We start from the raw sequence: 22,880 nt of genomic DNA on the forward strand, positions 1-22,880 counted from the left end.
TTGGTGAAATTTTCCACAATTGGGGACTCATCATCGGGAGATCGAATGCTGGACAGATGTTCTCCAATCCGGACTTTTAGTGGACGTTTAGTTTTGACAAGATACATTTTGTGACAGGGACATTCCAGTATGTAGAGTACACGTGTGGTATTACAGTTAATAAACTTTTTAATTTGGTAGTTATTCGCTTGATTAGCATCTGTGAATGTATCTGACCTGTCAACAAGGCTACAGATGTTATCCAGGACTATCTATCTAAAACCTTAGTAATTAAGGCTACAGATGTGACATCTGCCACAGGGATAAATTCCATTAAGTGGCAGTAGGTCAGTGAGCCAGTTGTGTGGGCTGTGTTTGGTATTTTCAGATTGTACTAGCTCGTCAGATAGATTTCTAGCAATTTTAGCTACCATGGATGGTTTTGGGCCAACGATTTAAGCCAGTTGGGGGGAGTGGGTCAAGACATGCTAGTGTTTTACAAGTATGCCTTGGACTTAAGGACCATAAAGAGAATTATTCTTACTGGTGCCGGAGTAGCCTGTTTCTGGTCTTGGTAGGTTTTAGGTGTTAGCAGTTCCTCTAGCTTTTCCTGTGATGTGTGTTTTTTGGAGTGTTTTAGAAACCTATGTGGGTACCCTCTTTCTCTTAACCTTCTGTACAATTTCTTTGCCTCATCCTGGTAATCTGACATGGTTAAATGGCATCAAAGTCTCAGGAATTGTCCAGTTGGAATTCCTTTGATCAATAAACTAGGGTGGTGGCTTGTTGCTTCCAGCAGAGTATTTTCAGCTGTTGCTTTACGGTATGTTCTAGTCATAAGGCGTTCCCCCATAGTTATATTGATCCATGCGGGACCTACTGTATGTAACTATTTTAAATCATCCATGTCTGAAATTCATCTTTCACAACTGCTAAGATAAAAAAAATCAGTCACAAAGGAAGTGCATTGTTTGTAAGTAGTTGGCCAGTTCATAGACTTGAATTGTGAAATTGTGAGAAGGAACAGTAATGTACAATATGTAATTAACAAATATGGCTGCTCCCTGTGTATATACTGTATATAATTTCAAGCTATACAGAAAACAAGGTGTTTACAATATTAACACAGACTGATAAGATAATTTATCATTTTCAATTGTATTTATAATCATGTACAGTATATCTAGTTTATGTACATCTGTGGCCAAAAGTTTTGAGAATGACACAAATATTATTTTCACAAAGTCTGCTCCCTCAGTGTTTTTAGATCTTTTTTTCAGATGCTTTGAATATTAAAAATGAATTAAATAGCATATTTGTGTTCAAATGCAGTGTAGTTCTGCTTCAAATGAGTGCATTTTTACATACTGAACTCTGATGCCCCTCCTCCACTTACCTGTCTCTGCTCCACTGAGTCTTCACTGTGTGGCCTGCTCAGTCTTGCAGCCTCTTCTTCAAAATCTTCACTGTACGCTCCTGCTTTTTCTTTTCACCACAATCTCCATTCCTTCTAGTGCTGCTTCCTGGTCGTTTTCCCCGATTACCGTAACCGTCGATAGTGGGGAAAATGATCCGATCTGCTGTATGGATGGGCAGGTAGTCGAGTGAGGGCAAGATGGCCCCCACTCCACTCTATGCCCATGGAGGACCATAGTGACGTCAAACGTCACTTCCGCCCAACGGCCTTAAGGGGCCCAATTTTATTTTATTTATTTTTTATTGCTTTTAAGTTTAAATGTCAGATCTGAGGTCTTTTTGACCCCAGATCTCACATTAAAGAGGACCTGTCCTGCTTATTTCTATTACAAGGGATGCTTACATTCCTTGTAATAGGAATAAAAGTGATGAAAAAAAATATTTTTAAAGGGACAGTGTAAAAATAAAAAATAAAATAAATAAGAAAAAAAAAATGTAAAGCGCTCCGTCCGTCCGAGCTTGCATGCAGAAGTGAACACATATTCAAGTCGCGCCCACATATGTATATGGTGTTCAAACCACACATGTGAGGTATCGCCTCAATCCTTAGAGCAAGAGCAATAATTCTAGCCCTGGACCCCCTCTGGAACTAAACTGCTAACCTTTAGAATTTTTTAAAGCGACGCCTATATAGATTTTTAAGTACCAAGGTTTGTTGCTATTCCACGAGCATGCGCAATTTTGAAGCATGACATGTTAGATATCAATTTAGTCGGTGTGACATTATCTTTCACATCAGAGAAAAAAATTGGGCTAACTTTACTGTTTTCTTATTTTTTTATTCACTTAAGTGTATTTTTTTCCAAAAAAATTGAGTTTGTAAGACCGCTGCGCAAATACGGTGTGACAAAGTATTGCAACAATCACAATTTTTTTCTCTAGGGTCTCTGCGAAAAAAAATATATAAAATGTTTTGGGGTTTCTAAGAAATTTTCTAGCAAAAAATACTAATTTTAACTTGTAAACAACAAGTGTCAGAAATAGGCCTGGTCCTTAAGTGGTTAAGATTGAACCTAGACAATAATGTCAATACTAAAAGGGCAGCACTTTTTTTTTCATAAATATGGGAACCATGCCTGATTGTATTGTGTGATTTTAGACATGTATTAATTGTACTCACTTTTATAGGTAGGAAATAGCTCCCACGGAAGAGCAATTGACAGTAGGGATGATCGAACGGTTCAGGTCGACCATCGGTTCGACCCGAACATTGGGTGTTCGAAATTCGGCCGAATTCCAAACTTTTTGCGGTAAAAGTTCGGAATTCGGCCACCAGAACTGCCCAAAATGCAATGGGACAGGAACTGGGCTTTAAAAGCCCATGATTGGCCCAGAAATATCAGTAAAATGTGATTGGAGTGACTACGGGGTCCAGAGCCCAATCAGGAGTGAATACGCCCCCATACGCCCCCCAGTATATAACATAGCCCCGCCAAAACTCTAGCACTGTAATACAGAGGCTGTGGAAGAGAGTGGAAGCATTTGTGTTTCTACTGCTGCTTGTAAAGCTCCAGTGTCATTTTGCAATTATTAGTGTGAGGAAAGTGTAGTTAGGGTACTATATACCACTATAGTTAGATTCAAAAATCTAGTTTTTGTAGGGAAAGCTTTAAGTGTCAGGGTGACTGTAGTGTAGTTTAGGATGACCTGACTCTGCCATGTCAGGGTGACCGTAGTGTCGTTTAGGGTGACCTGACTCTGCCATGTCAGGGTGACCGTAGTGTAGTTTAGGGTGAACTGACTCTGCCATGTCAGGGTGACCGTAGTGTAGTTTAGGTGACCTGACTCTGCCATGTCAGGGTGACCGTAGTGTAGTTTAGGGTGAACTGACTCTGCCATGTCAGGGTGACCGTAGTGTAGTTGAGGGTGAACTGACTCTGCCATGTCAGGGTGACCGTAGTGTAGTTTAGGGTGAACTGACTCTGCCATGTCAGGGTGACCGTAGTGTAGTTTAGGGTGAACTGACTCTGCCATGTCAGGGTGACCGAACTCTGCCATGTCAGGGTGACCCCACTATGCAGATTCTGGGTTAGGGGTATACATATATATATATATATATATATATATATATATATATATATATATATATATATATATATATATATACATATCAAAAACAACAATTTTTAAGAACTTTTTTTTGCCTGATTCATAGTCCCTGGGGCATGACCCAGAACCCTAGGCACTTTTTAGGAGCATTTATTGGGTTTTAGGGTGTTTTTTGATTCCAGAAGTTTGGGTCCCATTGATTTCAATGGGGTTCTGGAATCAGAACCAAACTTTTGGGAAATTTGGGTGTTCTGGTCGAACCAAACTTTTCAAAAGTTCGATCATTCCTAGTAGGGAGGAGGTGGGTGGAGCCAACACTCCACCAGGCGCGTGGCAGAGGAGGAAAAAGGCTCCGCTCTGAATGCTGGGGCCTCGCTCTCCTCCTCCTTAGGCCGTTGTGATGTCACTGGTTGCTAGATGCCAGGCGGCGATAGCAACCAGTGCACTGCAGTATAGGCCAGCGGCGCGGCGGTACTACAACAGAGGCTCTGGGCGCTGCTGCTGGCCTGGGATTTAGAGAGACGCTGGGAGTCTGGACTTGGGACTGGAATTTCTTGAAGAAATAAAAGGCCTGACAATCTACTTCATTATGTGTATACTGCAGTGGCAGACCCCCCCCCCCCCCCCCAGATCTGCCACTGCAGTATACACATAATGAAGTAGATTGCCAGGTCTTTTATTTCTTCAAGAAATTCAAACTAAGGGTAGGTTTAATAGACGTCATTTATTCCACTGGTATGTTTTTGAGAGTAAAACTGAACACTCGAGGGAAACCAGAAAAGTACAGAGAGTATTAAAAGCAAAACACAGTAAAAGAAAATAGCCCAGTAAAGGTAAAAATAAAAAAAAGCAGTTTGAACTGCAATACTTACCTTCAGTCCGGTGCTGTCCCCTGCAGAAACTCATCTCTGCAATAAGATGAAGCTCCTCTTCTGAGTTCAACGACGGCCAGCAGAGGGTTTCAATACGCTGGGGTTCAGGTTTAAAAACCCTGTGCATAAATATTTATAGTATAATAGTATTATAATGAAGTTGTACAATGAGATAATTAACTCTTTATTTTATCTGTAATATAGAGCAAGCTCCTGGCCCTGTGTCTATTAATCACAGTTCCTTCCTGTATCGCCTGGGTTTAGCGCGTACTTTGTCTCGTAGTGTGGAAACCACAGCTGATGCATCAGATCTTTATCAAGAAGTCATCAAAATGGCACCAGAGGTATGGGAATGGGGTTTATGTTTTCCTTCACTGGATACACAGGGTGCCTTGGAGTGGCCTGCAGCTTATACATGCGTTTGCAAATGTGTGTTAACTAAACCCCTGTTTTTAACCTATTATGTTAGACAGGTTTATTTGGTTTGTCAGCAGACTGTTGGGTAAGTATAGCAAACTAAGGGCCGGTTGGTTTCTACACACACATACCTTCTTTAATCCCCTTTTTCTCTTCAGTTATGTTTTCCTTCACTAACCTTTACTAGACACATAACAAAAGACTAAATTCACTAAGCTATACTATCATTATCAGCCATAATGATTTTTATTTTCATCACTGAGAACCAATAGGAGCAAAAAAATAACAATATCATGGATGAAAATAACTATAGAATGATATGATATAACAAAAATAAAGTATATACAGTGTTGTTTATACAGTCACTCCCACCTTTCCATTTGGACTTTTGTAGTGTTACAACTGGAAATTAAAATATATTTTATTGGGGTTATTTGACCTATACAAAATAGAACAAAATACTAAACTGGAAAAATATACAGTTTTTCAAATTATATATGTGTATATATATATATATATATATATATATATATATATATATATATATATATATATATATGGTAAAAGTTTTCTTTTATTTATTTACCACCTTTGCTGTTAAAAACCCTTTAGGGTGAGCTTAGAAGGCCAGTTAGTGCAGTCCTCTGTGCAGAGCATCTGCCAGTAGTAGATAATTGGCCATCTGAAAGAGGCCTAAAGAAAAACTAAATGCAAAACTTTTACTTTTTAGTTTTGGACAGAGTGGCGTGGGATTAGAACATCTGTCAGGTTTTTTTTTTCCTGTCTGTGCCCCCTTTAGGGAGATTCACCCTCTCTGTTTGTCTAGTTTACTATAATCATCAAAATAAAAGTAAAAGAAAATCTCAAGTTATGGGTTGACACAGAACAGTAATAGTGGGGAAATGTTCCAATGGGGACACTGGTTCTGGTGACCCAGGTAACACCCAGGGATTCCTTCATTTTGGAGGGATTTCCTCCTACTTCCTGTTTTGGCTATGGGACAGTATCATGTACCTGGTGAAGACTGGAATGTTGTGGAGGCCTCTTTTGCACCTCCCGCCCAACACTCCTGAAGGTGGAGACAGATAGTGTAAAGGTAAGAAGTGGCATGAGTAGCTGGCTGGTGATGTCCACTTTGTAGATGGGTAGAGCTGGTAGTTGCAGTCCTCAGAACAGGATTCAGAAGCAGCTTGGCACCAGAGAGAGAGATGGAAGCAGAATCAGGAGAAGAGCAGCCAGTCAGCAGCAAACGGGCAACGAGGGACCGAATCAGCAGGCAAAGCAAGTCCAGAAGGCAGGCCAAGTTCAGTAACAGCCAGGCAACGTAGTACAGAGTCAGCAGGCAGATTAGGTCCAGTAAACAGGCCAAGGTCAGAGTAGTTAGGTAATAGAGCTAGAGCAGAAGCGAAGTCCAAAGGCAAGCCTGGTCATATGCGGGTAAGCAGATACAACAGATCAGGTCTCAGGAACACAGGAACAAGCTGAAGACCATTTAGAAACTGCTCATAGTGTTAGACTAGTTTAAATAGGCCACTGGGCACTAAGTGCTAATTGGTATGCGCACGTGTGCACGAATATACGTGCGATGAACTTGCACAGTGTATTTAACTGTAGCACTGTCCCCGTAGGACTTGCTGTATGATGACTTCTTGGGCCTCCTCTGATTACCTGCAGACAGTCACTTAGGGACAGTTCACACCTCCATCCTTACTCCCAGTGGCTCATTACTCAATAAAAAGTCCAGGGGTTGGTTTTGACTATATTGTGGAACTTACATAGTTACATATATAGTTACATAGTAGGTGAGGTTGAATAAAGAAAATAGTCCATCCAGTTCAACCTGTGTAGGTGTGTGTGGCTGTAATCATCTCACATACCCCTGAATGTTCTGATCCTTGAGATGTACGTCTAATAGTCTTTTGAAAGCCACCATTCTACCCTCAGAAACCACCTCCTTGTGGTAGAGAATTCCACAATCTTGTAGCCCTAACAGTAAAGAACCCCCCATGCTGCCTGAGATTAAAACGCTTCTCCTCTAATCGCATTGTATGCCCCCGAGTCCTCATGCAATCCCTTCGACTGAACAGCTTTTTTTCTAAGCTGAGATCCCCATTGAGATATTTAAAAATTGCTATCATGTCCCCCCTCATGCGTCTCTTCTCCAGGGAGAATAAATCAAGCGTTTGCAGACGCTCTTCATAATCAAGGTCCTCCAATCCCCTAATCAGTTTAGTTGCCCTTCTCTGGACTCTCTCCAGCTCCAACACATCCCTCCTGAGGACCGGCGACCAGAACTGGACAGAATACTCCAGATGCGGTCGGACCAGAGTTTTATTAAGTGGAAGGATTATAGTCTTATCTCTGGAATACATCCCTTTCTTTATGCATGCTAATATTCTGCAAGCCTTGGCAGCTGCCGCTTGACATTGCATGCTGTTGCCTAGTATATCATCAACCAAGACTCCCAGATCTTTCTCCATTTTTGATTCCTCCAAGGGTTCCCCTCCTAATGTGTATTGTGCTTTTATGTTTCTAGTCCCCAAGTGCAAAACCTTACACTTCTCCACGTTAAACCTCATTTGCCAAGTCGTTGCCCACTCCGTTATTTTGTCCAGGTCATCCTGTAGGATATCTGCTTCATGCTGTGCAGTTATTGCCCTGCCCAATTTTGTGTCATCTGCAAAAACTGATATCGAACTACTGATCCCGTCCTCAATGCTGTTTATGAATAAATTGAACAAGGTTGGTCCCAGGACTGAGCCTTGGGGGACCCCGCTTATTACCTCAGACCAGTCTGAGTATGCGCTGTTTATTACCAACCTTTGGACCCGCCCTTTTAGCCAGTTCCGTATCCAAGAGCAAACCCTGCTGTCGATACCTGCAGACCTTATTTTATAAATTAAGCGCTTATGGGGAACTGTATCAAACGCCTTAGCGAAATCTAGGTACACCACATCCACTGGTCTGCCCCTATCTAGCTCACAGCTCACCTCCTCGTAGAATGTTAAGAGATTGGTTTGACAAGAACGCCCATTTGTAAACCCGTGCTGGTTACTGCTGATGATGCTATTGTCTTTAGCAAACTCTACGATATAGTCCCTTATCATCCCCTCCAGAAGTTTACATACTACTGATGTCAGACTGACAGGCCTAAAATTTCCCGGTATATGCCTCTGACCCTTTTTGAATATCGGAATCATGTTTGCTTTCCTCCACTCCCCTGGTACATCTCCTGTCCTAATACTGTCAGCAAAGATCAGGAACAGTGGTCTGGATATAACCTTACTAAGTTCCTTGAGTACTCTCGGATCTACGCCATCCGGGCCTGGTGATTTGTTTGTGTTAAGTTTATCCAGCCTTTCCCTGATTTCACCCTCTGTTAGCCATAGTGGCAAGTCCTGTGTATTACTACTAACCATACAGTCATGGTCAGTATACCCCTCCTTTGCCTGTGTAAATACTGACGAAAAAAAAGCATTCAGCACGGATGCTTTTTTAGTGTCCTCTGTAACCATCCTCCCAACTTGGATGGGAAAAGGGAATGGGAGGAGCAAGATAAGTCTTCTTGCTCTCTCTAGCAGCAGACTTGTTTCAACGACTTTATCTTCAGAACGCTCTCTAGCCTCCCCTTGACTTACACCCATCCACTGACTTTTCATCGGAAGGGGTGGCCCTCTCAGAACAGGCCCCACGACACAGATCTGTACTCACTGTAGGCAAAATCAGATCCTCTCCAGTGTCGCCCCTTCAGTTAGCTCTGCAGGACCTCTAGGTTCAGCACCTCTCTGAATCTCCAGCCCTCAGGTAGACCACCTGAGACCAAATGGCAGCTTTTACAAAGGAGGGGCAGCTGCCCCTCCCTCTGCGACCCCACTCTCCAGCTGAAAGACCTCAAGCACATGTGCCCTTGGCATTTATACAGTATCCCAGCATGCACAGAGACACTTTCGGCTGCCAATCACCAGGGCTGTACTAAATTACTGTGCACTCATTTGTCAGGTTTTTTCCCACTGTCCAATATGCCTCCCTATTGGACCAGTGTGAAACACTTCAGACAAGCTGAGCTGCACCTGAGCACCATTAGCAGACCTCACCAGCAGATTCTGCTCTCTGGTAGGCAGAGATCAATATAAATTTACCTGGCAATCTCTCTGGTAAGCAGAAAGATCCAAAAACTATATTCTCTCTTCTAGCACCTACCTAGGAAGGTGCTACATAACAACGGCACTTCTCTCCCTAAAATAAGCATGTGTGCAATGAGCACAAGCATGAGCATGAGCACAAATCTAAACTGGCTTTCTGATTCTAGGAATCCGGTTTACCTTACAGTCAGGAAGTGAAGGGAAATCTCTCCTATGGAACACAGATAGGAACAAAAAAACTGACAGGAATTATAACCCTGCCAGTGAGGATAGAGAAATGTGGCTGACTAGAAATGGTCTTTTATGCTGAAACACAGCCCTCAAATTTTCCACTCGCCTGCTCGCATTTTGCAAGTGGAAAATTATGTAGGGCGAGCTCCGGTCAGGGGAAGAGAGGAGGAGAGGAAAGCCGGCCGAAGGATTGGATAGTGTCAGAGCGACGGATCATCCCGCTGTAACAGCTTTAGTTGTGATTGCCGGGCGCTCGCCGACATACACAGTCCCGCCTCCTAGCCTGGCTTCTTTGATAGACAGAACACCTGGCCAACCAGGACGTGCGACGTCTATCAAAGAAGCTGGGCTAGGAGGCGGGACTGTGTGTGTCGGCGAGCGCCCGGCAATTACAACTAAAGCTGTTACAGCGGGATGATCCGCCGCTCTGACATTATGCGGCCAGCAGTACTGATGGAGGGGGTAAGCCGATCATCTCACCCAAAGCCGGTACAAGGGGTGGGAGGGAAGGATGGATGGAGTATGTAGTATGGGAGGTGGAGGGTGCCTGTCAATAGCGGTCGTCAGATCGGGACTTCTTTTCACCTTAAATAGATCGGAGGTGAAGCGGAGAAGACAATTCCTAAACCTTTGCACGGACAGCTGGCGGGAGAGATGCGGCTGCAGAAGGGGAAGAAGATTGCGGCTCAGGAAGGACACTGGATGTCAGATCCGGATTATACAGAGTTTGTTATCCCTGTCCTCCGAGTCAAAGCAAGCAATGTGGAAAGGGGGCGGGTAACAAACTCTGTATAGTCCCGATCTGACATCCAGTGTCATTCCTGAGCTGCAATCTTCTTCCCCTTCTGCTTTTGCAGCCGCATCTCTCCCGCCAGCTGTCCGTGCAAAGCTTTAGGAATAGGAATAGGCTTCTCTTAGGCTCCTCCTCCGCTCCTCCTCCGCTGTGACATATGAAGAGAAGAAGCCTCAGAAGAGGAGGATCACAGAGCGATGTGCTGCGCTGTATGAGGTCTGCGACATGCTGGAGGAAAGGGAGAACTGCACTGGGGGCACAAATCTTATTTGGTCACCTCCCAAATTCCCATCTCAGCACAATCCCCCCCCCTAGCCCATTCCCCCCTATCTCAGCACAATCCCCCCTCCTAGCACAACCCCCCCATCTCAGCACAGTCCCCCCCCTCCTAGCACAACCCTCCCATCTCAGCACAGCCCCCCCCCTCCTAGCACAACCCCCCATCTCAGCACAGCCCCCCCCCTCCTAGCACAACCCCCCATCTCAGCACAATCCCCCCCTCCTAGCACAACACCCCCATCTCAGCACAATCTCCCCCATCTCAGCACAATCCCCCCCCTCCTAGCCCTTTCCCCCCCTATCTCAGCACAATCCCCCCATCTCAGCACAGCCCCCCCCCCCTAGCACAACCCCCCATCTCAGCACAGTCCCCCCCCTCCTAGCACAACCCCCATCTCAGCACAGTCCCCCCCCTCCCATATTGATCCCACCTAGAAGTAATCATCTCCCCACCCCTCCTAGTACAAATTCTCTTACCCCCCCCCCAAGGACAATCCCCCAAAAAGTATTTGTACTAGGAGGGGTGGGGAGAAGATGATTACTTCTAGGTGGGATTGATATGGGGGGGGAGGGGGGTTGTGCTGGGGTGGGGAATTTGAGAGGTGACAATATAAGATTTCTTTTAGCAGGGGAATCGGGGGGGAGGGCGCTAGGAGGAGTGATTCGTGCTGGGGAAGGGGTGAGGATTTGTGCCAGGAGTGGGGATTTGGGGATCGTCCTTGAAGAGATTATTGGAATGGGGTGGGAGGATGGATTTGTGCCAGAACAGGAAGTCTTGGGGATGTTAAAAGGGGGTATTCGGGGGGGGGGGGGTTGTGCCAGTAGGAATAATGGGGGTTTTTTTTGTGCTAGGGGGAAAAGTTTGATGGGGGGAGGATTTGACGGGTATGATTTGTTCTAGGAGGTGAAATTTGGGGGGGGGGGGTACTAGGAGGGTAATTTGGGGGGTTCCAGACCCTTGATGGGCACTGATTAGGCTGCACTGATGGGCACTGAAAACGTTGTTATTAATATTTATTTTTGTAACTTCTGCATTAATACAAGAACATTTAACAGTGTAATTTTATGAGATAATTTATGAGGGCGTGTTTAGGGGCGGGGCAGGGTAGCAGTTGGGTGGGGCAACTGGTGGCGAGTAACCCTTAAGGCCTGGCTAGTAGCTCATGACTTTAAATTTTGAGCCCTGCTGAAACATATGCCTATACAAGGACCTCAAAATTTGAGTCATCAGAGAGAGGGACCACTATTAAGTTGCCATCCTATTAGATCCCTTAAACAAAGGTAAAATAACCAATCATTCCTGATAGAGACCAAAATACAGCCAGCCCTTTGAGAAGGTACTGCATAAGAACCTCTTTGTGGTCTTTCCCAATGGTGGAAGGATCTTATCTAGTAACCAAGGTACCCCTAATCTTTGAATTCTTGAAAGGAGGCACAACCTTGCCAGTGGCTGCTTCAGTGACCATTTTCAGAGTTTATTTAAACTTTAGTTACCAGGCCTGGTTGCAGACAGCACTCACGGGCATTGCCTGACTTGCATGACTGCTGACTACATTGGGTCCAGGGCTGATGCAAACACTCATCATACTCACTAACATCAAAAGTGAGGACCTCATAGACTATTGGGTGGCCAGGCTGAATCCCCAACCAGAGCTTGCAATGCTTGGACAGGAAATTCTGTTTTGCAGCTAGTGTGCTATATTCAGCGCAGCATGAGGTTTGTTATGTGCCATACACATTATAAGATTTTCTGAAGACTTTTTCCTTTAGATTTACCAAAACCAGATAATATTAGGTCAAACCTAAACACGTTCATTTTGTATGCAATCTGCCAGGCCTTTGCACTACATAGAAAAGGTGAATCTGAAGGAAAAAGTCTTCAGAAAATCTTATAGCGTGTATGGCCCTTTACAGGAAGATGAATCCAACTATCCCCTGACAATGTGGATTAGCTCACTTTTATTAAAATAAACCCGTTACAGATTAAACATTTGTATTTCAATATCAAACCTGCCTCATCTCTCCATCTTATATTTCAGCCAAACCAAGCTATGTGCATACTGTCCAACCACTGTGAAATATTTATGGCTATTGTTTGTCAGATAATACACCGTAATGTTTCAGGATAAAACCTGCCTCATCCCGCTCATATTACAACCTAACCAAACTACCACCAGCCACTGTAAAATATGTGTGACTATTGTCTATAAGATAATACAGTTTGATTTCTGTGAGAAGATGGAACTTGCCTCGTCGCTTCCTCTTAAATTGTGGCCTAACCAAGCTGCTTAAATACTGTCCATCCGCTATATCATATTTTTGAATATTGTTTCTCAGATAATAAACTTTAATTTTATTTCAAGATAAAACTTACCTCTAAACTTGTGGTTTAACTAAAGTGTTTACATACTGTCCGGCACTAAAAAATATTGTAGCTATCATCTCTCAGATAATACATTCTAATTTTTATTACAAAATAAAACCTGCCTCAACCTGCCTCATCTACCTCTATTTGCTACCTGTTCAATTGTCCTGATGCTGGGCAGCTTTTGCCAAACATATACCTGAAGACTATATTGTGAATATTTTGGAAATAAACAGGAATTAGAGGGAATTCAGTGAATGTGGATTCGTGGTTCTGAAATTTTATTTTATTTTTTTAAGAGAAAACCTTCTTAATTTTAAGATCAGTTGTGCTTGCTACTTCTACAGGTCAATTCAGGCCAATTACTGCCTAATAAAATATTAGCTGCCTCAGAAAAAACTATCTAAGGCAAGTGAAATAATTATATTATTGCTACTACTGTATTTAAGCCAAGTTAAATGTGAAAGTTAAAAAATCAATAAAAATCCAAAATACTTGATGCCAGATTATGGTGTCACTGAAAATGCCAGGGAAAATGTTATTATTCCTAAATACCTTACAACTAAAGACATCCCCCAAGCATGTAAACCAAATAAGTTGGTGTTTTTCCCATGTTGCACTCGAAGCCACATTAAAGGACCCTCTCCCTACTTCATTTTTTAAACATTTTTTTTTTTCATTTGGTAAATGCATGCCATGGCAGTACCCAGCTCATTTTTGACTATAGTTTGCCTATTAGCCCAAACATTAATGTATTTTAGGTGCAGGGTTAACCCCCCCCCCCCCCCAACTTCTATCCAGATTTACAGAACCTTCCAGAAAATAAAGTCCAGGTGGACTGATATATCACTTTCTAGGATTGAGTTATAAAACAAATATCTGACATTTGTAAGAAAAGCAACCATCATTACAATCATTACAATCTGAAAGCCTACTAAGAAGATTAGTAAAAATTGCAAATCTGTTAGAGACTTACAGCTGTAATTGCAGCTAAAATTTGGTCTCATGTCACATCATAGTGTCACGTATGCTGTGTAGATTGAATTAATAAAATCCTTATAAAGTTGGTTTTAATCTATTGTAAAGTATTGGAACGCTGCGAAATTTGGAAAGTGGAATAAATGCTTATGCAAGGCACTGCATAATAATAAATATATGATTGATATATATGGATATATAATTAATATATCAGCACACATTTGCTCTGTGCCATTGTGACTGGTTTTTTTTTTTTGTTTTAGCTGCATACAAACACCTATAAATCAGGCCTCTCCTGTGTATAGCTGAAATGCTGATTAGCAATTGTGTTCCCCTAGGTTTGTGATGCTTATACAGAGCTAGCTGAAATTCTGCTAAAAGACAATCCTCTGGGTGCTGTGGAAGTCTACTGTCGATATCCCCAAAAACCAGTGGAAGGGCAATCATTCGACAATGCGTTTATTCCTGGAGAAATTGTGCGTCTACTCATGAAGTGTGAGAAGTACGATGACCCGCGTCTACCTGTCAACATGATTTCCTATGGAAAAGTGATGGGCATAGGTAAGCAAGAGTCTTTGCTAGCAACACAGACAATGTCAAGTGAAGCTTATTTAATTGAGAGAGTAAAAATCTACAATAACTGATCACAATGAATCTTTATCTGTGAACAAAATTTCTGGTTTCTGTGGGTTACTCTTTAGTTGCACTAACTTTCAAGTCTGCACTGATAATCTAAATGTACACATTGCTGATTATTATCTTAATGTGCTGCTTAACAGTACCTACCTGGGAGGTAGAGTAGAGAAAGTGAAGAGAGGGCCAAGGATAGATAGAGAGAGCAGTGGGGGGGGGGGGGGGGGAGGGGGTTAAGGGGCATGTTGGAGAAAGACAGAGGGAGTAGAGAGTGTAGAAGTGGGAAAGAGAAAGAAAGAGAGAAAGGAGAAAGGATGAGAAGGGGTGTAGAGAGAGGGGAGAAGGGAAGAGAAGGGGTGTAGAAAGGAGAGTGCAGGTGCAACATAAATGGGCATCAAATGTCTTTGATTCCTTTAAAAAATGAAAATCAGCTCTATTTTACATAAAGGCTACCTAAAGCCCCATACGCATGGGCCAACAGTTGGGCGGCATTGGCCGGTTCAATAGAAACCAGCAGACATTCGACCCATGTGTACTACAGCCGGTCCGATAGAAGCTGACCATTCGGTCGGCTTCTATCGAAGGGGCATGACTAAAAAAGGTCTGCCGACCGGCTCCCATTAAGCGCTCCTAGCTAATGGCTGAGAGCGCCGCTGGAGTGTTCTGGTGGGGGGGAGGGGGGCATCCCCCTGTCAGAACACAATAGAACAGCAGGGGAGATCGCTGTACTAACATTGGATTGTTAGTTCAGCAGCTCTGACCTGAGCAGTTTTTTTTTTCATTCAGCCCACAATGTGTACTAGGCTTTACACCAGACACTCCAACTTGCTTTTACCTTTATTAGCCAAAAAATCTTTTTGTGTGCCCCTCCCTCATTTAGCTTTCAGTATACCTTTTCTGGTTTAATGGAAAAATTACAATTGCCATTCCACTGTCCAAAGGGATTGCCTCAATGGCCAGTATGGCCAGTTTGGGCCGCTCATTGTACAAAGGGGAGTTTAGAAATAAATTCAAGAAAGGTCATGCCCCAATAAAAAAGTGAAATTACATCTTCCTAATAAAAGTACATTAGGCACTGTGTGGTGTCCGTTTTTGCGTAGGACTTAAAAAGTTTAAACTAGAAAAATATTAACACTTTTTTGCGGAAGGGGGCCACATTTCTGGAAATAACCTACCAAGTATCTATTTGTATTACTTGCAGCCTTGTGACCTTCCTTGCTACCGTCTTCCATATTTGCTCCAAATGACTTTTTCTGGCACTGTGCATTCTTCTAAATATAAAAACCATTACTTCCTTTGACAAATGGCTGGCTTAAGAAAGTTTACTGAGTGCCAGTTAGTCCCATTCCAGAAGAGAAGACAGGCTGTTATCTATTTGGTGATACAATGAAGTAACATAATCTAATGTACAGTATATTCTCAGCACAAGAAGTTTCTTGTGACAAAGATCTAAAAAGGTACCGTTAGGTCCATTTACACTGCTCAAAAAAATTAAAGGAGCACTTTGAAAACACATCAGATCTCAATGGGGAAAAATATGCTGGATATCTATACTGATATGGACTGGGTAATGTGTTAGGAATTAAAGGATGCCCCATTGTTTGATAGAAATGAAAAACTATGAATCTGCAGAGGGCTGAACTCAAGACCCCAAAAATCAAAGTGAAAAAATGATGCAGCAGGCTAGTCCATTTTGCTGAAATTTCATTGCAGTAACTCAAAATTGTACTCAGTAGTTTGTATGATCCCCACTTGCTTGTATGCATGCCTGACAATGTCATGGCATGCTCCTAATGAGATGACAGATAGTGTCCTGGGGTATTTCCTCCCAGATCTGGATCAGGGCACTCTGAGCTCCTAAACAGACCGAGGTGCAACCTGGCAGCGTCGGATGGACCGAAACATAATGTTCAAGAGGCTTTCTATCAGATTTAGGTCAGGAGAGCATGGGGGCCATTCAATGGTATCAATTCCTTCATTCTCCAGGAATTGGCTGCATACTCTCGCCACATAAGGCTGGGCATTGTCATGCACCAGGAGGAACCCAGGACCCACTGCACCAGCGTAGGGTTTGACAATGAGTCCAAGGATTGCATCCTAAATCCTAATGGCAGTAACGGTGCCATTGTCTAGCTTGCAGAGGTCTGTGTGTCCCTCCATTGATATGCCTCCCCAAACTATCACTGACCCACCACCAAACTGACCATGCTGAACAATGTTACAGGCAGCATAATGTTTTCCACGGCTTCTCCAAACCCTTTTACGTCTGTCACATGTGCTCAGGTTGAACCTGCTCTCATCTGTGAAAAGCACTGGTCGCCGGTGGCAGCCCTGTCAATTCTGGTGTTCAATGGCAAATGCCAATAGAGCTCCACGGTGCCGGCCAGTGAGCACAGGGCCCACTAGAGGACGTTGGGCCCTCAGGCCACCCTCATGAAGTCTGTTTCAGATTTTTTTGGTCAGAGACTTTCACACCAGTGGCCTGCTGAAGGTCATTTTGTAGGGCTCTGGCAGTGCTCATCCTGTTCCTCCTTGCATAAAGGAACAGATACCAGTCCTGCTGATTTGTTAAGGATCTCCTAGAGTAACTGCCTGTTACTCCATGCTCTTGAGACTGTGAAAGACACAGCAAACCTTCTGTCAATGGTACGTATTGATGTGCCATCCTTGAGGAGTTGGACTGCCTGTGCAACCTCTATAATGTCCAGGTATTTCCTCATGCTGAAAGTAGTGACACTGTCTCTAGCCAAATGCAAAACTAGTAAAAAAACGGTCAGAAAAAATGAGAAGGAAAAAACAATTTCAGCGGACTTCCCCTGTAAAACCATTCCTGTTTTGGGGGTTGTCTCATTGTTGCCAATCTAGTGCACCTGTTGTTAATTTGTTGAACATAAATATCAAGTACAACTTTTAGGAACTGCAACCATTTTTTATACACAGTCCTCCCATTTTCAGTAGATCAAATGTAACTGGACAAATTAATATAATCATAAATAAAATGTTCATTTTTAATATTTTGTTGACAATCCTTTACTGGCAATGACTGCCTGCACCTGTCTTCAGTTGTTCTTTGTTTGTTGTGGGTCTTTCTGCCTTTAGTTTTGCAAGTGAAACGCATGCTCAATAGGATTGAGATCAGGTGATTGACCCGGCCATTGCAAACTATTCCACTTATTTTCCTTCAAAAGTTCATGGGTTGCTTTTGCAATGTGTTTTGGATCATTGTCCATGTGTACTGTGAAGCGCCATCCAATCAATTTTGCTGCATTTGGCTGAATTTGGGCTGACAGTATATCTCTAAACATTGCAGAATTCATCCAGCTGCTTCTGTCTTCTGTCACATCATCAATAAACACCAATAACCCAGTGCCAATGGAAGTCATGCATGCCCATGCCATCACACTGCCTCCACCATGTTTTACAGATGACGATGTGTGCTTTGGATCATGAGCATGTGGATGATTGGAACACATAGTGGTGAAAACTAATTACAGCAGTCGTACACCCATTTTTAATAGAAGACTACTAAGGCCACCCCTCTCCGCACTCTGGCCACTCTTGTTGTCTTGTTTTTTGTTAGCACATTCCCTATACAGCAGAGCCCTCCCTCTCCCAATCTTGGCTCTGTTGTTTAGGGGATTGGAAGAGGCAGAGACCAAGCCAAATTCAAGCACTTAAACTAACACTTATTGGTTTTTTAATGAACACACTGCTGCGTTAATGGTTATCTCCTATGTCTGCCTGGAGCTTTAAAACAAATTAATTACAGCACATGCTTTCTGTTTTTAGTGAACACAGAGAATTTGAAACACATTTGATATTTTTTGTGTAGCAGTAACACCACCCCTACCTAATTATACTGTTTTGTTAAACTTGCTTAGATTCTAATCAGCAAATCGCACAAACAGAACTCAGAACTATCCAAAAAACAACAACAATATATAACATGCAGATTAAGAATCTTCATGGTAATTTATGGTAATTATAAAGTGCTACATTTCATTCTTAGCCAGGGGAAATTGTGACGTATAATTCTGAAACCACTAAATTGAAATATTAATATTTATATGATGTAATCCTCCCGCTATTGTCTTTTGAATGAATAGCTTAAATCCTTCACTCTTTTTCCCTTTCTATAGTCACCATGGAAACTAGGCTAATGTAAACAGCATCTGAAAAATAGCGAGTCTTTTAAGGACAAAGGAAAACGGCATATGGTGCAACGACTTCTGAAAACTGTTTAATTATTCAGAAATATATATCATGCATGCACAACACAGATGTTTATTGATCAAACTAATTCTGTCTAAAAAGCAAAAGGAGCATTTGATAAAGCCTAATATAATTATCATTATCTACTCTGGAGGCAGTGTTATTTATTGATGGATACAGCTAACTGGATGGCATATAAAATAAAATAAAATAAAAAAAGCACAGGTAGTGCCTTAGTTTGTGCAGGTCACTATGGTGTCTTTCCCTCTTATCTATCCTATTTCTCTCTCCTAGGGCACTCATAGACCTGAGTCAATAGTCACCCCATCAGCCATTTTCAGCTAGATCAGATGATGGATTTGCCTTGGTGCCACGGGCAAGGTGCTGTTTCGGCAGCCTTTCCTGATAGGGATGGGCGAACAGTTCGCCCCGAGCATGAGTTTGGGCTGAATATTGGCTGTTCAGGGCATTTTACCATTTGTTCAGCCCGCCGAATGACCACAAAGCATTGTGCCTGCCGCACAGTTTATTGGAATCCCTGATTGGCTGAAGCAATGAAAGCTTTGCCAATCAGGGCACAGAGCACTGTATGAGCCATGATTGGCGAAAGTAATGATGACTCTATCCAATCATGGCTCATTGCTATTAGTCCCACCCCACACTTTAAAATTATTCTTTCAATAGTGGCCATTTGTAGTGTGATATCGGCATGGAGAGAGATACAGGGCTCTGTTCAGTGCTACTATAGAGTTAGATTGCTATTCTGATTCTATTGTCAGTGTAGAATATCAGTTTTTGTGTGAATTTAGTGATAGTTCAGTCAGTGTGAGTGTAGTGACTTGACCATTCATTGTTACTTTAGTGTCAGTTTATTTTGTCAGGGCAGGTTAACTGCATTATAGTTCAGTGCCTTACTGCACGTTTAACGAAGAATATTAACGCAGTATATTTCAGTACGTTATGTGCCGTTTAATGCAGTATATTTCAGTGCGTTAGCGCATGTTTAAAGCACTTGTAACCCTAAAAAAAATATCTATATATGTATCATGTTCCTTTAAATCATGTTAAACAGCACAGTGCTTGTGCTGTGTAATTTGTCCCTTTGTATAATGTACTATACCTGGCTGATTCTGCCTGTTCCTGTGTCCCCCTGTCTCTACTGACCACAATAATCATGGCTCCTAAACTATAATACAGTGGTCAGCTTACATACTTCCATCATCACGCTCTTTCCTCTCTGCTGTCTCTCCCTCTCCCCCCCTGCCTGTCAGTTCCAATGCCTGTGTGAGAGAGCGATCCCCCTCCTTGCCCCTCCCTTCCTATTGTTCTTCCCTGTCACTTGAAATACCTTTAAAAGTAGCCTGCATCCCCTCTGTTTTATCAGGATCGACTAGATGTCCATTTTTTTAAAAATCTAATTGTAAATGCCTTATCTCACAGCGGTCACATGACCTCCCTCTGCTGGCCAGCTGATGTCAGAGGGTTATCTCAGCCCCTCCCTCTGCATTCCTTACATGGGGAAGATCGAGCAGAGGAATGTCACTGACAGCAAGTCATTGCTGTGACATAAGGTATTTACAATTAGAATTTTTTAAAAACAGACACCTAGTGCTATACATCTTGATTAAACAGCGGGGATGGCAGTGTTTTATCATCCTGACTTTACAACCACTTTACCACAGTATATTTCAGTGTGTTACTGCATGTTTAACGCAGTATATTTCTGTGCGTTATTGCACGTTTAATACAGTATATTTCTGTGTGTTATGTGCCTTTTAACGCAGTATTTTTCTGTGTGTTTGTGCACATTTAATGCAGTATTTTTCAGTGCGTTAGTGCACATTTAACACAGTATATTCTTTGATTCGCACCTTTGTCCAAGGAGTTTGCCATATGGCTCCTCCGATACGGTCTCCATTCCCTCCGTGGGGTCTTAACTTGGTACTGTCAGTCCTTCAGAAACATTAGGGAGATTCTTCTGCTTACACTGTCACAGAAGGTAGCCTTTTTGGTGAATATTACCTCGGCGCGAGTGTCTGAATTGATGGCACTGCCGTTCATCCTATCTGGTGGTCCACAGAGATAAAGTGGTACTTTGACCAAATCAGTCTTTTCTTCCTAAAGTGGTCTCTGATTTCCATTTGAATGAAAACATTGTGCTGCCTTCACTTTGTCCTAAGCCCAAGCATCCTAAAGAAATTGCTTTGCATTCTTTGGATGTGGTTTGGGCAATTAGGGTTTACCTGGCGGCTACTGAGTCTTTCAGGAAATCAGACTCTCTTTTTGTCCTTACGGAAGGACCTCGGACGGGATTGGCTGCATCTGCTGCGACCATATCCAGATGGATCAGGCAGGCATTGGTACAGGCTTATTCACTTAAGGGTCAGGCTCCATCTTTCCCTGTGAAGGCGCATTTTACTAGGGCTGAGTGCTTCTTGGGCTTTTCGCCATCAGGCGTCAGTAATACAAGTTTGCAAGGTGGAAACTTGGTCGTCTGTGCTTACGTTCACAAAATTCTACACAGTAGATGTGTTGGCATCCTTGGATGCTTCTTTTGGCCACAAGGTTTTGCAGGCTGCTGTTTAAGAGAGCGTTTAGTCTCTTTGAGGGTTTATGTTGTTTCTAGGTGAGCTCCAGTTGTTCCTGGTTGAGCTTCATGTTACCTGGTTGGCTAAGTTTAGCCTTTGGGAATTACGTTCCTTTCTGCGTTGTTTTCCCACCCCTCATGTTAATACTGCTTGGGATGTCCCAATGGTTAAGAAGAATTTGCAGCTGCATCTGTCACTGAACGATAGAGAAAACTGGAATTTTGACTTACCATAAAATTCTTTTCTGTGAAGTTCATTGACAGACGCAGCACCCACCCCTCTATTTATGAGTTAGGTTGGGGTTATTTTCTTCTAATACTGCTTGCAACAAAACTGAATCCTATAGCAGAGTGAGTGGGTGTATACCCCCAGGGACTGCCCCATATGCGTGGTAAAAAAATTTCCTGCTTAGCGTCCTACTCCTGTAGGTGGCAGCATAACCCAATTGTTAAGAAGAATATGGAGCTGCGTCTGTCAATGAACTTCAGAGAAAAGGATTTTACGGTAAGTCAAAAATCCAGTTTTCTTCTTTTTGCAAGTCAATGTAAATAGATGCAATTCAAAAGCAACTAAAAAGCAGCTTGAAGCAACTTTTTGAGCAACCGAATGACCAATCAAAACTCAAATGGGAGTCAAAACATCTCAGAAACACCAGAAAGCATGCTACATTTGACTCAATTCTAGCATAAAAGTGGAACTTTAAGGTGAATGTAAACATTTTTAAGAAGAGACATACTATGTATACAGAGCTGTGCATGTAAATACATTAATGAACTTTAGTGTGCATTTGCGGGAGATATGCCATCCCGGCAAGACCAATCAAGATGGGCAAACTTCAGCTCTAGGAAAGGAGTTTGTGGATATTGCATTGCTGGATCAAAGGTTATTATACTGTAGTTCTGCTCTAAATACTTTTAGCCACCCACTCTAGCAATCTTCACTATATAGCCCTGCCCAAGTCTGCGCAGTCTTTGTAACGAAAATGCCCCTGCCGACTCCTTTTCTTAGTGTGAACTTGTGCCCTGCTCCCATTCATTTCCATTGGTGAGATGTATTTCAGCCATCCAGCAGACTACAGGTTGACTTCAAAAAGTGAATTTGTAGAACTGTGAGAAGGCTATAAGCATTCAAAAATATGGGCACATAAACATTTAGGAAGCCTGTTGTTCGGGTAGCACCATGCATTAATTAGGCACTTGACATATGACTTTCTCTATAACTTCAGGTTGCTTGGAGAAATATATCAACATTCTTGAAGAGAAATTTAAGACCAGCATTCTCAAGACAGTCTATGCCGGCATCCACAACAAATCAGAAGATGACAAAGACCTGCAGGATTTCTTCCGTTTTAAATGCTGGATATAAAAAATAAATGTAACATATATTCTGTAAAGCTCTGTAATGATCAGCCATTAACAATAATAAAATGTGATATTTTTGTTTGTTTTTTCACTGGCTCTAGCAGTCTTAAATTGTTGGGTTGTATTACTCCCAGATACAGTACATCATGTTACATCTATTCCAGGTAGCTGGATGAATATCGGTAGGAACAGCTCATCACTGGAGCATCCAAGAAATATAATAAGTCAGGTGCCTAACGGCAATTACAACTAAAATGCCAGTTTGATAGACTTTAAAGGTCACTGTATTCTTGTTGAAAGGTATAAAGGCATACAGGTCTGTTACCAGCATTCAGGTCTACCCACTTTTTTTTCAGAAAATATAAAGTTATTAAACAAACTTTAACAAATTCTAGAACATTTGTACCACACTGAAAATATACATCAAAAGAGCCTCAAAAAAAAAAAAAAAAAAAAAAAGGGAAACATACATTGCGTCAGCAGATACAAACATTAAGTACATGCA

The 22,880-nt window shown here is 42.4% G+C and overlaps 1 protein-coding gene across 1 annotated transcript in view; it reads left to right on the forward strand.

Annotated features, from left to right (window-relative positions):
- Positions 1–22,391, forward strand: part of LOC309549761 (uncharacterized protein) — a 146,957-nt gene extending 124,566 nt beyond the window's left edge. Inside the window, exons 19-21 of the mRNA XM_082250271.1 lie at positions 4,581–4,720; positions 13,920–14,142; positions 22,240–22,391. Coding sequence (XP_082106397.1) covers positions 4,581–4,720; positions 13,920–14,142; positions 22,240–22,379 — 503 coding nt within the window. The 3' untranslated portion in view covers positions 22,380–22,391. The remainder of the gene's footprint in view (positions 1–4,580; positions 4,721–13,919; positions 14,143–22,239) is intronic.
- Positions 22,392–22,880: the final 489 nt, after the last annotated feature.

This window comes from Pelophylax lessonae (genome assembly GCF_965119305.1).
Source record: "Pelophylax lessonae genome assembly, chromosome: 3".
In the NCBI taxonomy this organism is placed as follows: domain Eukaryota; kingdom Metazoa; phylum Chordata; class Amphibia; order Anura; family Ranidae; genus Pelophylax; species Pelophylax lessonae.